The 17660-nt window shown below is 35.6% G+C and overlaps 1 protein-coding gene across 1 annotated transcript in view; it reads left to right on the plus strand.

Moving 5' to 3' along the window:
* The window catches only part of MBOAT2 (membrane bound O-acyltransferase domain containing 2), an 89818-nt gene extending 72359 nt beyond the window's left edge, over nucleotides 1–17459 (plus strand). Inside the window, exons 8-13 of the mRNA XM_057371580.1 lie at nucleotides 1227–1419; nucleotides 3776–3879; nucleotides 4227–4291; nucleotides 9035–9167; nucleotides 11661–11812; nucleotides 12343–17459. Coding sequence (XP_057227563.1) covers nucleotides 1227–1419; nucleotides 3776–3879; nucleotides 4227–4291; nucleotides 9035–9167; nucleotides 11661–11812; nucleotides 12343–12565 — 870 coding nt within the window. The 3' untranslated portion in view covers nucleotides 12566–17459. The remainder of the gene's footprint in view (nucleotides 1–1226; nucleotides 1420–3775; nucleotides 3880–4226; nucleotides 4292–9034; nucleotides 9168–11660; nucleotides 11813–12342) is intronic.
* Nucleotides 17460–17660: the final 201 nt, after the last annotated feature.

The raw sequence follows: 17660 nt of genomic DNA on the forward strand, positions 1-17660 counted from the left end.
GGTGTGTCTTGCCAAAGTGTGTGCTCTTCAGTTGGACATTTAATGCTCCATTTTGTATCATGGAATAGAATCACCCTTTATTTTGGAACTAGACATGTGGAGCCAAACTCTCAGTGAAGCAGGATGTTATCTTTAGAAGTTTGGTCAGGTGTACTGGAAGAAGCATGGAAAGATTCTGGTTATATTTTAGTTCTGATGCGTCAAAGAAAAGTAGATTGATTTTTTTCTTGTCTGTAGAATTGTAATGTAAATTAAAACTGTAATGTTTAAATATAGAGATAACTTGAAAATTACATTTAAATGAATTAGCTCTCAAAGCTCACTTTTATAGGTGCTTGGTTTAGTATGTTACTAGGGACTTTCACAAAACATGGTATATGCCCTAGGCATGTGGATCAGAGTGACTTAGAGCAGTCAGTGTCAGGCATATATTGCTCTGTGTGTTTTCTAATAGAACCATTGAAATGTTCTCCTAAAAATAGTTACTTTTTACTGTGCTGGTTATAGCAAAGCTGAGTTTTGAAAAAATCTGAATAGATCCTACCTGGACAACACACCTTTATATGTCTGTGACAATATTATTTGTCCTATATAATGGGATAACTTGGTCACTGTAGTTGGGGAAACAGGTCTATCTAGAACTGATTGGCTGAAATTTGGGTTGAAATTCATAAATAATTTCAGTATTTTAGTTGGTTTAAAATTTAGATGCTGTAACAGTCTAAGAGAGATGATTGATGTATTGAGTTGGGCAGCAATTGAACACCTGCATTATCCCAAAGATTCCTGAAAAGAAACTGAAACTTTGCCATTGTTTTGAATTTCTGCACTAATACTACTTTTTCCTAGATTATCTGTTTTGTGTTATGATATCATAACAATTTAACTGCTTCAGTAATTTGACAAGAAAATAAGAAAAAAAAATCTGACTTGCAAAATGTGTTCTGGCTATTAAAAGGGTTTTTATAGGCTCACTGTAGTCAGACTGGATTTSTTGTGTCAGCCAGGAGAAGCGATGTTCACAACTTGATTGATATAAAAATATTCCTTGAAGCTCTATAAAACAGAGATTTTTTATTAATTATTTTAAAGTTGCTAGTATATATATTACTGAAAATTTAACATACATATACATCTATGTAGGAAAGGAAGATTATAAATTGCCTTTGTTTCCAGAAGATTAAAAAAAAATTAAGCTTACAAAATCTCCCATCTCAAATTTTCAGATAGCCGTGGCACAGAAACTCTTGATCTGTGGGCTGTCCTTACTCTTCCACATGACTATTACAAAAACTTTGCCTGTGGAATACAACATTGATGATAACTTCAGAGCTACAGCATCATGGCCTGTAAGGTTTTTCTACCTGTATGTGTCTCTTATGGCTGCCAGACCCAAGTATTATTTTGCATGGACTTTAGGTAAGTATATGTTTAAAAATATAATAATAACAACAGAAAGGGCACATATTGAGAGTCATCTGAGATATGCACACTTAAGTATGTATTAAAAAGTGGCAGTGCCCTCTTGAGGCCTTAGGAAAACCTGATTGCATTTAAGTGTTTCAAGATATTCAGTATACATTGAATAGCATCACTCTTTTTGAGAAACGGAAGCTAGCAGAAATGTTAAGCACAGATTTGGTAGAGTCTTATAAATTGAATCACYTTTACAAGTCTGAGTGAAACCTAAGGTGTTTTGAAGAATGTTTTTATGGCAATAACTCTTAAAAAAAAATAAATCTAAACTGGTGTACAATCCTCTTTGKTTTTGGGGGATTTTTAAAATTTATTTTGATACCTTTATTTTTGGCATATCTCAAGTTAATTTTAACTTCTTTCTGTGGTTAGTTAGTAATTTACTTGATGTAATTCAAGCATGAAGGAAAATGATTACTTTGCAATTAAGATGCATGATACTGTCACTAAYAGTAGGTGGCATTTTAAGAATTTGATGGGTGACACTTCAGTTTTAGTCTTTGCTTACTAAAAGTTTGAATGACTGGTGGGATAACATGCTCAGTAACTTATTTAATATACTTGAATAGATTATATAGTTTTAAGAACAGTTTGCATTTCCCTTCATGTAACTTGTAAGAAAACGATACAACAGGAAGATGCTTTATTTAAGTAAGCTGACATCTTCGAATTGGCTCATGCAACAGATTCCATCAGCTTCCTCCTCCTCCTCTCCAATTTTACATATTTGTCTCATAATTCTTTYGAGAGAGAATCTGTGGGAACAATGCAGTAAAGAAAGCTGTAGTGTTGCAGAGCAGCATGACTCATTTACAGCTGCTGGTTTCATTCCCTGGTCAATGAATGAAATGCTTTCAGCTTGTCTGGGTATAGTAATTCTGGRGCTTGTGGAAAGAAATACTTTTGAATGTTGTGCTCTTATACACCCATATTTTCATCTGTACGTAGTAGTGGTCATCTGAAAAGTGAATAATCTTAGTTGGGGGTTTTCTGCCATTAATATTTCAGTTGGATTCCTCCTTGTGCACTTGCTCGTGGTGTAGAGCTGGCATTTCCTTTGTAAATACCAAAGACAATAAACTATGCTTGTACTTCTAGTTTGTTAGATAGCTTTTTTTTTTTTTTTGCTTTCTTCCTTCCACTTTGTCTCATCTAAACTTAAAATGGTAGGAGAAAAATGTGAGGGGTTTTAACAGTTTTACTGGATATWACACCTTTGAGTTGTACATTACTGTTCTTTACACTTAAATGTGTTCATGAAATGAGTTACTTAAAATGAATACTACAATGCTAGTTAATAAAATCAGTGCTTACTTTAGTTGTAGTCTTTGCATTCTATCCAGCAAAAGATTAGGGAATTTGTGTCTCCAGCTGTTTCTAATTGAGCATAAAACCATTGCTCAGTGTTTGACATCAAACACATGTAAAGCAGGAAGTTTTGTTGCTTTCAAAGATTTTTTTTAAATACACAAGAAAGTAAAAATATTATAAATTCAAAACCACTTCCTTGTGTATGGCCATCCTAATTTGAAAAGCAGAGTTGAGGAAATTGTAATGTCTGAGCTAAGAAGGCTCAGCCAAAGGTGATAACTGAAAGTGACAGGCAGTAGAGATCCCTTGTATTTTCTTGTGTAGTCTAGATGACAGTAGCAGCTTTTTCTCCTAGGGAAAAAACATTGTTTGCTTAGAACATCTGACCTTTGGCATGCACTGTAAATACTTTGCATTCAGAGGTGTTGTAACAGTGGCCTTTAGTGGAAGTTGACAAGCTCTGCATTGCTTAGAAAATTACTGTTTTCTTCTGTTAGGTTTGCACTGCACTGTGTGAGGTGCTGTGAATGTGCACCTGCTTGGAGGGATTCACAGAATTTAATCTTTATGCTTTAAACATCGCTGTGGCTGCATAATGAAGACCAAATATGTGCATCTGAGCATTGAGCTGCTGTCTCAAATCATTACAACCAGCCACTGTTTTGTGGTCTTGATGCATCTCATTGACTTTGTTTTTCTGTCTTGATTGTTCAAGCAAGTCTAAGTAGGTGGTATGGGAGAGAGGGAGCACCTGWACTAGGAAGTGTTACCTCTCATTCTTATGCTTTTGTGCAAGTTTTTCAGTTGGAAGCCAGTGTGTTGCTTGGATTGTTTTCTGTTTGTTCAAGTGATCCTCAGTATTTTAAAGAAAAAATAAACGTAGCCTTTAAAATGGGATAAATGTTTTGAACAAACTACATGTTGTGTGATGCACAATTTGTAATACAGACAGTTTATAATTAATTTGTTTCTTTTTGTCTCATTGCAGCAGATGCAATTAATAATGCAGCAGGGTTTGGTTTTAGAGGCTATGATAAAAATGGAGTTACACGTTGGGATCTAATATCAAATCTGAGAATCCAGCAAATAGAGGTTTGTCTCTTTAAAAAAACCACATGCCCATGTAGGTAGTTGCTCTTAATTTCAGTAACGTTTCCTCTGCATTCATGCCTTAAGATAGTGAATATGTTCTAAGTCAGAAATTATGTGTTCACACCTTTTAAAAGAGGATGGAAAATAGTCTGCTTTGAACATGTTCTGCTTGTCAATCAACTTCCAAAATATTTTGTGGTTATAAGCAGTTGAGTAAATAACTTATTCAACTCATCACAAAGTTGGGTGGGAGGATTTATAATTTGTACAAAAGAATTTTGAAAATTCTTTAGTGATTTAGTGACACTGTACAATTACAGTAATAATTAGTTTGTTTTATCTTACAGTTTTCCACAAGTTTCAAGATGTTTCTTGATAACTGGAATATCCAAACAGCTCTTTGGCTCAAAAGGTATGTATTTCTTAAAGAAAACTGTTTTCCACTAAAATGTCTTAGATAAATATTTCTTTGAAGATGATATGACATTTAAAGTTTACCCCCACAAAGCATCGCTTGTTTAGCAACTGCACGGGACATTCTTCTTGTAACACTTGAATTAAAGCCTGTGAGTTTAGGGCTTCTCCCTTAGTGTAAACYCTCAGGTTATGATAGAAACTCTTTTTCTTCATGGGCCGTAGGGAACCTAAAACTGTTAATCTGCGGGGGTGTCTTTTTTCCCTCTCTTAGCATTCAGCCAGTGCATGTCACTGAAAACAGCAGGCCAAATGTACATCTCAGCCTGTGAAAGCTCTGCATTATTTTTAGCCACAGAGTGATACAGGAACTTCCATGCGTTCTGTGACAGAACTTTCTGTGCTCCTTCCATTATGAGTGCATGACAGACATCAAACCCTACAATGTGCTGTCAGCAAAAATTGCAAATCAATCTCTCTCAGCAGCACTCTTTTTCCCTGTCTGGGGAACAGGTACAGTGCCCTGTGAACTATATAATTCTGCGTCTTTGTGGTAACGAGAAAGTAGAAGTGTTCTTGAGTAGCATGTGGGTGTTGTTTCCCTTCTTCCTGTCAGACTGTTGAGTTGCTCTCCTATCCATAGGTGCCAGTTTAACTGAGATCCCTATCTTGGGATCACTTAGAGGACTTAACCCCTTATTCTAGGACAGCTGGCAACAGGATGTCTCTTCCATCAAATTTCTTCATAATGTGTGCTTTTTCTTCCTTAATTTCATCACGAAATATTTTGCTCACCCAATTTGAAAAAAGAAATTGAATTTTATGTATTTATTCTGGTTSGCTCAATAGTCAGTGGAATCTATTGCTAGGACAGTCAACAAAAAATTGCATGTTTGCAGGTATTGAAATGTAGCATTTCAAAAAGCAAATATGTTATTTAGCTATTTTTATTTAGTTAGAGAACAGAAGTTTATCAGTGTTAAAACATACTTGGAAAAGGTTGTATTTCAAYGAACTTTCAAATCTCCTAAATTGARTAATTCTAAACAAAAATTATTGGTGAAGAAGGATAATATTTCTGTTAATAATTGGGAAAAAAGCAAATCAATTGCTCAGTATGACAAYAAAAGAAGATATGAAGAAAAATTTCAGCATCTCCTTTAATAAGTATTTTTTAAAACAAAGTAGGAGAATCCTTGAGGACTAAATTGATGCTGTCACAGTGAAAGGGTGTGGAGTGGTGGATATTTTTTAAATTTTTGTTGCAAGTAAAAGGTTGTTTTAATTGGTTATATATATGGTCCATAAATAATGGTCGAGAGTATATATTATGGGACTAATCTTTAGGTTAGTTGCAATGCTCCAACAATTTGAGTAGAGGACAAGCTCATGGATTAGTTTAGACATCCACTTGTAATACCTCACCTTTTTGCTATTTATAGAAGTACCTAAAACTTTAGCCATTTATCTCACATGAAAAACCAGACATCATCATTTGTTCTGTCCCTTTCTGATACTCTCTTAAGAGAAGCTGAACCATCAGTAAACCCTGTTTACAAAAACAAACTTGTGAAAAACACAGTTAATGGAGCTACAGATCACAGAAAGGTTTAGTAAACATTTACTGTAGATCATAATATACAGCAATTCAGAGGCATTACTGTTACAGCATGTAAGTTGAAATAGATACTACTTGCATAGTGGCATATATCAACAATATATATCATTATAATGTTTCTTGACTGGGAAAGCTGTTATGTTCTCCCTCAGCCTTTTTTTTTCCTCTTTTCCAAAGAAACCATCTAACCCCCCCCTCCATTTATCTTTGGTCATGTTCACAAAACCTCTGTGGTTCTTGCTGCTCAATTCTGACATCTTTCCAAACTTCCTGTCTTTTAGAGTGGATGTAGTACTTCTCCTAAGACCTTCAAGGTCGTTTCCTGGCTTTCTAGAGGCAGTTGATTAATTTGAGTGAATTAGTTATTATTATTTTAAGGTAATACTGTGATGTATTAGGAAGGGTGTTAAATCGGTCTTCTTTTTTGCAGCAATTTGCTGTTGATTCATGCTTTGCTGATACTCAGTGTTTCATACTGTTGATTCATACTCAGCTACACTTTTTCAGCAATGTTACAGGAATAGTACTGGTTTTTGTCTTCCACTTTTCTTATTAGATGTTCTATGCTTTGTACTTCATCTTGTTGATTTCAGAACATCCKTCAAGCCTGCCAAGATCATTTGGATTCTAGTGCTTTCTACTAAGAAAACAATGCCAATCTCATCCATCCCACCTTSCACCTCAAAAAAGAAAGGGAAGACAAGGTCAAAAAATAAATTTCTCAGTCTACCACCTAAGTTAGKAAAGAAATTGTAGAACCAGACCAACAAGGTACCTTGTTGAACAGTTGATGATGCATCCTCCCATTTCTAGAGCATTATGAATAAGATAACCTGAACTACCTATATTTGAATAGGTTTTCACAACCTCTTGTGATGACCATATTTCCTTGGTTTGGTTTTAGGAACGTCAAGTGAAGCATATGAACATGATTTATTATTGCCAAATCCATGGAAGAGTTTAAGTTTACTCTTTGAAACTGAAGACTGATGATTTTTCTTGTACTATGTCTTACCTCACTTGCATTGATGCATCTAATATTTGGTTAATTTCGTTTTTGTTCACTCCTGAATGCTTTTCAGGGGACAATTTCAGTACTTTAAATCAAATAAAGATTGAAGACACATCACTTTATTAATGGAGACATATTACTTCATTAATGAGACATCATTAACCACCAGTCGTATACATTTGGAATTAATTGCAATACTAGAACATGTAACATTTTCTATGTGTTTAGTGCTCTGGTGTAATAAACATTTCTAAGCACACTTCTGTAACTAATCCCAAGTGGTTTAATAAACCACACGTGTACCTTTGTGCAAACTGTACCTCCTCTCCCAAGGATSTGTGGGCTGCGGAGCCCTGCCTTGTGTGCAGTGCCTTTGGGAGATGTGCTTGCTGTGAACCCACTGGTTTCACGTGTCCACTGGAAAAGCCTGGCACAAATCCATGTGCCTGTAGCTGACAGGGATGAGGGACTATTACCTGCACTGACAGTCCCCATCCAGATGTAGCTACTCTGTGTCTACCAGGGATGCTCTGTCTTGGCCAAGACAGAGGYCATGGTGTTGGTGGGGTGACTTCTGGCTGTGTCAAACCAGCTTTTGATTTGAAGTATTTTGCTCCAAGATGKCTCCCTGACTCATCAGAAATTTTCATAATGCTTTGCTGCTCCTGAGGCTGACAGATTCTTTGTCAAAAATGTCTCTTTGAAATTCTTTGTTTACTATTTAGCCTGGCCAATGTTGCTTTCCTCCTTAAAGTGATCTGTTTTGGGCGAATGTCCTCAGATAGTTTTGTATATTACTCATGTCCCATGTTCWCATCTTAGGGGCCACTGTGAGTGAAGCCCTTTAAGCAAGAGGGCAGGGTTGTGCTCATGTCCCACTGAAGGGATATCATAATATAAAACTTACCACATCTATTTGACTGGAATAAACTAAATTAGTAAATTACACTTTTAGTCTTCCCCTGTTCAGATCCTGTCTTTTTACCTTCTGTTCTCCAACATCGACTGCATCAGTAGGTTTCAGTAARCTTTTCTATATATGGAAGTTGCAGTAAAGCAGTTAGATCAGTAGTGAATGTTTTGACTCTTTGTATCATTAGCTTGTCATCCTCTATGAATAACAGATGTGGGTTCTCCTCTCTTTTTCTTTTACTTGCTATGTGGTTATAAAACCTTTTTACATATTGGTGTTTATACACCTTTTAGTTAAAACTCATTTTTGTATGTTAGCCATAGATTTGTGTTCATGAATGCTCGTGGTGTTTATTTTTGCTTTGTTAGATTGTACCTGTTTCCATATTTCCTATTGCTTTTTGGTTTTCAGATCATTAAAGACATTAAAGAACTCTTGATGAAGCCATATCAGGACCTTACCATGTTTCCTATCATTCTTCCACATCATGATGGTTTGTCATTGTGTCATATAATGTTGTCTTCTAGAAAGCACTTTTCTCGGATTCCTTTTTCCCTTCTTCCTTCTAGAATTCCTTACCATAGGACCTTGTCTAATAATTGAGAGTCTCAGTTTTCAAGTAACACAGAGTTCAGCATTCTCCTTATTTGATACTCTCTCAGTGCTAGAGTATTTATTACAATTGCATCGTCATGCTCACCTAGTTGTGTCACACAGACACATTTTCAGCTGCAGTCTCTTTATTATTCAAATTTGAAGGTAGTTGTTACTTTTCCCCTGCTCCTGTAAGCTGCTCTTATTTTATGGAAAGCATATACCTGCCTCATCCCAAGAGTCTGGGGGTGGTCTGTGTCTTCCAGTGCAGCTTTTCAAACACATTCTTGGATGGCTCAAGATCCCTTATTAAAATCAACACCCATCTTTGGATGCTTGTGTGTCACTTCATTAGGACTAAGGACTGTGTGTGATGGCACTGAGCACAGTTAAGCACTGAGGGCTGGAATTGGGAGCTGTGAAGAGTTTTAAGCATTTTCTGTAASCCATGATATAGTGATGACATTATTAAATAATAAAAAACTGCAGTTGCATTGAAATTTACATGTTGGAGATGAAACTGGTAAAAGTAGAAATGATAGCTGGGGGTACTGTGGGTGATGTGTTTCATGTTACTTACCTTGAATTGTTTTTGACCTGCTAGAGTGTGCTACGAGCGAGCCACCTTCAGCCCCACGATCCAAACCTTCATCCTTTCTGCCATCTGGCATGGGGTTTATCCAGGATATTATTTAACATTTTTAACAGGAGTATTAATGACACTAGCAGCACGAGCTGTAAGTACCAACCAAGAATCTTCTTAAATAATAAGTTTTGTAAAAGCAAATTGATCATGTTCTGCAGTCCAAATATTCCCTTTACTGTTGATACACAATCTATCTGATAGTGGTGTTTACATTTTTAGCTATGAAAGCAATGGAAATGAAGAATTATAAGGAGGGCCTGATGGGTGGAAACAAACAAGACTGTATACAGCCTATAACATCTTTGTAGCRTATCTTTTGTGGAAGCTCCTACTCTGTATTAAGTGATGGTGTATTACTATGGCATGCTGAACAGGTTGATGTTATCTAAAATAATTCTGAAAAAATCGGTGATGATGAGTACCTTAAAATTTGTGCTAATGCAATATATTTCTAGAGTCTGCCTTATCCCTAATTTYTGTCCAGTATTATTGTAAGGATGGTAGCTTAGAAATGTTCCCCCTCAAGCAGCACATTAAAATCTCTAGTGCAGTTACTATTTCAAGTTGGCCAACCAGTAGCRCAGTCACGTTAACAAGCTTTTGCAGTTGCTATTCAGAGCCATATGGAGCCAGCAAATCTGCCAAGAAATCTCTCACAGTTCTGCCTGAGAAAGCTGTGTAAGAACAGAGACAGGTTTATCAGTCACTCAGTGGAAAAGAGGAACAAATGACACATCAGATCRGAGCAGCATAACAGAGCACTTTTTTGTTGAAAGAACCAGGAGAGTGAGAAATGAAGCAGACTGCTCCATGTTTCCATAATAGCTGGGGGAAGGTGGTACTTCAGATTTAGGTTGTTACTACATCAATAAAATGCTTCAAAACAGATGCTTCTTTTTCTTCACAAAATGTGGGTATAATCCTTGTTTGACAGAACTGACTCCTTTCTTTATAATAAATACAGCTTTCTTCTCCTTCTAGACTCTATCACAGGGAACTTTTGACCTTTAACAGGCAGGGGCTGGTGCAAAAGCCAAGGTTCTGGGACAGTTCAGAGATAAAAKTTGTTTACTTAGTGAGATGAGTCCAGTAAATTGGAGTGCTCACTGCCCTTCATCCTGGGCTTCTCTAGTAGATTACATTATATTCACRTTTCGTATGTATCAATCAATAGGCTAGTAAAAAAATTCTGAGTTTCTCTATCAACAGGTACTAATGTTAACTTACTTAATGTGTTAGAGCTACTTCAGCATATTTATTATTTAACTCTACTARCCTGTAACCACAAAGTTTGGCAGCTCTGATCCACACTTTCTTCTGTTATGCCTAAGCATGTATCCTACTTATTTTACTGCCTTTAATCATTACACATTTCATCATCAGGTGTTTACTAGTRGCAGTCGTAGGTTTGTGTTTAAAAGTGGTTATTCAAGTCGTGAAATAAAAGATTACAAGAASTTTAGTGAAGCATAATCTGAGTTCTGCAGAACTCAGGAGCAAATCATTGCTCGTGACCATAGGAATAAACTGGGGGAAGATGGCAGAATGAAGGGTATGTACTAGAATTACTTGTTTGACTTAGCGTAACTAAGCAAACACTGAGTGGGAATGTGGTGTCTACAGGGCAATTAGAATAAGAAGAACAACAAGGGTAAAAAGTGTTTTTTGATGTAAAGAATTTAATCAGTGGGAGCCAGCCTTGGATATGTTCTTTGGAATGAGGAATTCTAAAGAAACTGAGGGTTGAGGAAGCTAAACAGTGTACTCTGGTGTGCAGTTCTACACAGAGGACTGCTTCAGTGCAGGTGACCTGCAGGAGGCAACTCTGATACCGAGTTGGGTCAAAGGYTGAACCGAGCCCATCTTGGCTTGTCAGCACATGAGAGTGTGAGCAAGGATAGCAGTTCAGTCAAAGGAAGGAGAGACAAAGATTTGCTGCTATCTTTTAATTATAGAATTAAATAAGACTGAACCCAAACCTGTGTGGGTTGTGGATTTGGGATTTTAAAATACATTTGATATTCAATCTTTTGAGCAGAATTTTAGAACASAAGAAGACTCAGCATAGAAAATTGAATAATTTTACAATAATCCCACTTGATAGAAGTTATTAAGACTCCTGAAATATGTAATTAGAACTGATATTTTGTTTATTTCAATTTATACCCTGCTTGTCTTTAAATATATTTTATTAACAAGTGTATGAAAATGGCTTACTGTATAGAAGCTTTTGTCAGAAGCATTCTGGCCTTCACTTCCTCCAACCCTCTATATTYACAGAATGGCTTGATAGAACATAATGTCTGCCTCATTCAGACAAGCAGTGCAAATTTGCATTGGATTTAGGGTAGGATTCATATACTTAAATTCTGTTCAAATTGGTAAATCCTTAAATTCCCATTCTGAAAGAAGTGCAGAGAATTTGAGCCGATTCCTGTTGAAATTGGTGGGCATTTTGAATAGTTCAAAGATATTTGACCGAACTGTAGCATTTAAATTCATCCTATGATTTTTGTATCAACGCAACAACTCTGAGCTCTCAAGGTTTATTCCTCAGCTAACTTAGTGTTACCTGCTTTTTCAGATAAGAAACAATATCAGGCATTATTTCATTGAATCTCCTGCTGTTAAACTATGTTATGATATTGTAACATGGATGGCAACTCAAGCAGCAATAAGTTACACAGTTGTGCCATTTGTACTGCTCTCTGTAAAACCCTCTTTCACCTTTTACAGGTAAGCACATTCCACCTGTTTTCTTTAACTTGGTATAGAAGTATTTTCAGTGGCAGAAGATTTCTGGATCCATTCTAATGATATAATCATAAGATTGATTTGTTAGCTGAGCAAACTGTATTTCTCTTCTAGTGGTTGAACATAATGTGTCTTGTGTATGAAAAATCATTGTGTGCTCAAATTTTCCTRTCTTAACAGACTTACTTTTCAGGGGACAGGGAAAAAAAACTAACCAAAAACAAAATCACAGGATACTTTGAAATTACTCTTTTCCTTTGAACTATTTTGTAGCATGACTAGATATTGACTTCCCAGAAATGAGGGAAACATGATAAAAGTGGAAAGCAGCCTTTTGTTCACTTTACACCTTTTTATAGTACTAAATAGGGTGAAGGAAGATTTAATTTCTGATTTTCCCCTTATTTTACTTTTCTTAAAGGGAATATTAATGTTTTCTTACCTTGCATGCAAAGTACATCTGTAAGAGTGGTCAGAGTTTTACTGATTTATGATTTCTGTTTGTTTTTTAGCTCCTGCTATTTCTGTCTTCATATTGCCAGCATCCTGGTGTTGTTGGTATTTCCATTGAAAAGAACTCAAAAAGGAAGCAAAAAGAATGAAAGTGTCCAGCCTGTGTGGTCCAGAAAACTAGAAGAAGAAAGGCTTTTGCAAAAGAACAATTATTCCACAACAAATAATCGTTTCAGTCAGAAAGAAGAAATAASCTGCAGATATCAAGCATTAAAACAGTGATTGAGGAAATACTATGATGAATATATTTTGTATGTTTTCAGAAACCCATTTTTAGCACCTTTTAAAGGGGTTTGTATTTGTTTGCAAAGATATTTAGTAAGAAAAGAATGCATTACCTAGGAAAATCACATACAATAGCAAGACTGGAAACAAAACAAATTAACCCCTCCCATGCCATGTCCCTGTGGGTCACGCCTTATATGAAGATATTACCATTATTTCAATGGGCACTCAGGACTTGCAACGTATGTCCATAGGGTCATATGTGTGCCCTTTGCTGAATGTACGTTGTGTATCCCAAGGCACTGATGGGGTGGAATAAAATTGTGTCAATCTAGGATTAACAAATGGAAATTAATTTTTCCAACTGAATGACTTGCCTTAAACCCTCTATTTACTGAAATATTGTTTCTAAAGTGGGTATTTCAAGTTTGATTTTATGTGGAGAGTGTATTTCAAATATATAACACTATGTGCTGTAAAGAAGATAAAAATAGGAAATGCAAAGTCACTAGAAGACTTTGGAATCTTTTAAAGGGAATTGCAATAAGCATCTCAGTATTTGGAGGGTTTTCTTAAAGTATCTCAAACTATTACAGTACATTACAGAACTGTAAACATTGATGCCAAATTATAGTTAGKTTTCTTTGATAAAGAGCATAATTACTCTGAATGGATTAAAATGGCCCTTSTGAATGGATTAAAAACACCTCAAGGTTTACGTTTTCCAGGGGTTGATAACTCTAATGTAGGTTTCTTTTACTTTAAAGTACCTAAACCCAATAAAACACTGCCAARTTGTCTTTGCAGCCAGAGGGGGAAAGGCTGCCACAAGGCACAGAAGACAATGTGCAAGCACTGGGATTTCCATGAAAGTGCAGTTTTGCCCTTATATACCAGAAATATTTGTTCTAGAATAGAACTGTTTTACAAAAAGTGATTTTTAATACTTAAAGTTATTTTGAATTTGCAGGCATCAGTTAGTTGATGATGCTTTCAGTATAAAAGAGCAAAATTACCTTGAATCCACCACCTAGGTAGTCAAACATGAAATGGCTACCATAACCAATTTCTATATGCTTGATAATTGATGATCCTTTATCCAAAGAAGTGTGAATTTGAGGAAAAGCTTTTTCTTTAAATTAGRATTTTAGATGCAAATTCATAYCATWTTTCTGGGTAACATAATGAAAGAAAGAAATCCTTAAGAAGATCTGATTGTCTGAAGTGTGTCAAGGAAACAATGCAGTGATTATATCTATTCCCGACCATTTATTGTGGTGATAGTCAGTGCTAGAGTACTACTGTTAAAGGGCTACATTTTAATTGCATATATTCTGTATTTTCATATATTTTTTAAAGTAAATACAAAATGTTAATTCACATGGGGTTTATTTTTAATTTTAAACCAGATACAAAAAATATASCAGAGAAAAATACTGCAGCTGGTTAATAACTAGCAAATTATGGAGAAAATGTTGTCATAATATTTTGAAACTTCAAGTTTTCTTTAAATATCTTGCACCAGTCGGATGAGTATTCTTACCACCAGAAGTGCAATGATGGTCCTCAGCTTTGGGGATACTGCCATGCAGAAATCATCAGARTACTCCCTAAAGAATCAGAGGCTAAGTTAGGTCAGAGTTGTCTCCTTGCTGTCACAAATCTGCGTCTTGCCCTTRGCTCCTTGCCTAAAACTGCAGGAGGGGAAGGAGAACATAACTTTCCATATATGTAGGTTAGCACTAATTAATCTACTCAGAAAGGGAAAACTGAATATGGAATGAGAATGGATGAGTCTATTCGGATGAGCAGGGATATTCATTGTTTCAGTGACAGCTGTATTATCTTTAAGATAAAATAATCTGATTTCTAAATCCTTACTTTGATTGCCCCGGTAGACTTCCCTTACATGGGTTGTGGTTGCCATATGCCTCTTTGACACCACATTGTGGTTTTCTTATTGTTAATAAGCAAGGGCACACTAGTTTATTTCATCTTCTTTATTAGATACAGAGTCAGGAAAGACATTTTTTTGCTTTCTGTACTTAAAGGGACATTTACATAAAAGAACAAATTTGATTTGCGCATTTCTGGGTGGGTAAGTAGAAATAGGATTGATTGTTTCAGCATTTGTTGCTCTTGAACTTAAATTTGTCTTATTGGTGCAGTCTCCAAATCTATTCAAACAAACACATTTGGATGCCAGTACAATGTGCTGTTTTCCTATTTATGTTCTGGTACTCCTGTTATATAGTTATCTAGGCATGTGTGCTGTGGAGGCTTACTAATTCTTGATGAAATATGAAAACAATTGTAAAGACTTCCAGAAAATGAGCAGGTTCAGGGTAGTGCAGACTGGTACTTCAGTGTGAGTGAAATCAGAGGTACAGTTTTGTTCAGAACTTTTGTGTATGTGGAACTTAAAACAACTRAGAAAAAACATTCATGCTTTCATTGGGCACAGGTGGCAAAATACGGATTTCAGAATTGGAAGTGAACTTTTTTTCTTCATTATTTGAACAYGTTAAGTTATTGCAACAGAAGAAAATTATGACAATTAATTCTTTACAGAATTAAAGTATAGTGTCCTGGAATTAACCCTTTAAATGTCATTGCTAAGTATAAAAGTACTTTGAACAAAAATCCACTCTTCATGCAAATGAATTCTCTTGGGGGCTCTGGAAAGAGGTGATTTGTTTTAATGGGAGCATCTGATTTTAGTCAAACTGGGGTTTTGATGTTGCTTTCMCTCTGCTTTACTCATTTTCTGCCTTGCTATCACTCTGGATCCTTTTTATCCATTCAGTCAGAAAGTCAAGAGCAGCCAGCCCCAACGCTTTTAGATAATTTTTAGGTTTTACTCACATCATTTGATAATACTGATTTTGAAAGGATGGCAGTGATTACTATTGCTCTTCCTGAGAAAAATTGTAGAAAGAATATTTCTTATATATGTTTTGGACATGAACGAAACATGGTTTTAAGTATTTCTTAACTTATTAACTAATGTATATCCAAAACGTGAAAGTGTTTCCTGTATTGCAGATCAGCACACTATGAAAAGTTAATACAACATATCATTCATAATTCTATGGTGCTTTGCAGATATTTGCCTATTGTGAACAGTTCATCCAGGCACTTGATGAGTTAATGTTAGTTAATAAATGTAGTCACCCTGATAGTAACTATTCGCTTGCTTAACCTTTTTTAACTTTTATGATTCTGTATTAATGAAAGAGATATGTATTTAAATAATACTTTCAGTGGTKCCCACTACTGTTGTAATCAAAAAGGCTTTTTTAGCTTCGCAGTTACAGATATGCCCTTGTTATTCAGGAAGCCTATTCTTCCCTGGCCATTCCTTAAGTTGACATGTAGACAAGATTTCAATRATTGGTAGCATTTGAAAAGGTATTGCATTTAAAAATACTGGTATGCATTTCAGTATGCTCCATATAACAAATCACACTTCAGTGAGAAGACYATGAAGAGACCTTAGTACATTCCCTGCTCTACACTGGCTTATGGTATAAGTTTTGCCAATATAGTATATTATTTATTAGAAGAATTTTACACTTAAAGAACTTGTTCAGTTTCCCCTGGGGGAATAAGTAATATTAATATAAATGCTAAGCTTGTATGACAGGATGCACACTAAGTAGTTTTGCCTCTTTTGYTGGCATCGATTTGGATAGTGGTAAAATGTCCTCTGATGCAGAGGAGACATTTGAGTTTGTCACCTCCTGTCTAATTCATATCAAAAGTGATTTTAACAAAATGAAGATTTTTCTCTCAGAAGCTTTGCAAACAAATTGTTCACAATTTGTTTAAATACGTGGTCAAATGTGTCTTCAYGTTTGTATACAAATGTGTAACTGTTGCTTATATGTAAACTTTCACATGTTCAACTTTATAAGTTGGCCTTGAAAGATAAAGAAATCTAAAAGCACAAGTTACTATAATTTAGGCTTTATATTCCCTTAAATGTTTCACTTTGTAATTCTTATTGATTCCTGAAATCAGGCTTGAGAATTCCATTTTTCATTGAAATTTTTGAAACACTACCCTCTATGTTGAAAAGTGATCAGTGTTGGGAAAAACAGACGGAAATAAAATTTAAGTATTTTAATAATTAAAAATGCAGACTGTATAAAAAAAATCCACATTAGTTCTGTGCAGCATTTCACTACATGATTAGCCTTTATGTATTTATTTAGGTCYAATAATACTCTGAACAGCACTTGGGCATATTTTTTAATTTCTCTGTTTAAAAATGATTTGACAATATGTACTTYGGTAAGTATTTAAATGCTATTCTGAACAAGTAAGCAGACACTAGTGAATTAGGCCTACTCTCGTAAGATTACCAGATCTGTCTGCATCTCAGCTAGTCTGCACTCTCAGTCTTCATCTTCTTCACAATCATGGTGGAAGAGGATGGCAGTGGAGAAGTCTCTAGTCAGAATGTTCCCATCTGTGGCTGCAAAGGTTTGCCACACAGTTCCTGCAGGCAGCTAACCCTGTGTGCAGAGCTTGACAGAGGTTCTACTTKCCTGTGACCCAGGCTGCAGCTGCTCTATGCTACATCTGGCTGGATTTTTGACATGTTTGCTGTCTTAACCTAGACATTTTGCAAACACCACGAAATCAAGGCATCCACAAAGTCACCCTGCAAAGTTAGAACTGCAAATATTGCAACACTTGCTTATTATGGTCAAAACTAAATGAAAAAAGATTTCTTAAAAACTTGTTTCAGAATGGGCTTTTTGTAGGTTTTTTTACAAAATCTTACCATCAAATCCATTTTTGTCACTTTAAATATTTAAAACATAATTTTGCTCATTTTAGGTATACAAATGTGCAGAAGCAAATTTTTCCACTTTATCATCATCTGTGTGCCCAGTGACTTAGACCTGGTCTTGGTTTTAGATGGTTTTAGGTTTTCTGAACCCACGTGCATATYCATATAAATATTGTGTAAACCTTGAGTTGACAAACTGTCATTACCTATAGTGTGCATAAATACATTTAAAATAGCCTGTCTCAATATTCAGAGGAGGCTGGTGTTGAGCCCTGCAGYTGTACATTACAC

Source organism: Malurus melanocephalus, unplaced genomic scaffold (genome assembly GCF_030028575.1).
Source record: "Malurus melanocephalus ecotype Western Australia unplaced genomic scaffold, MMel_1.1 scaffold_6, whole genome shotgun sequence".
Classification (NCBI taxonomy): Eukaryota; Metazoa; Chordata; class Aves; order Passeriformes; family Maluridae; genus Malurus; species Malurus melanocephalus.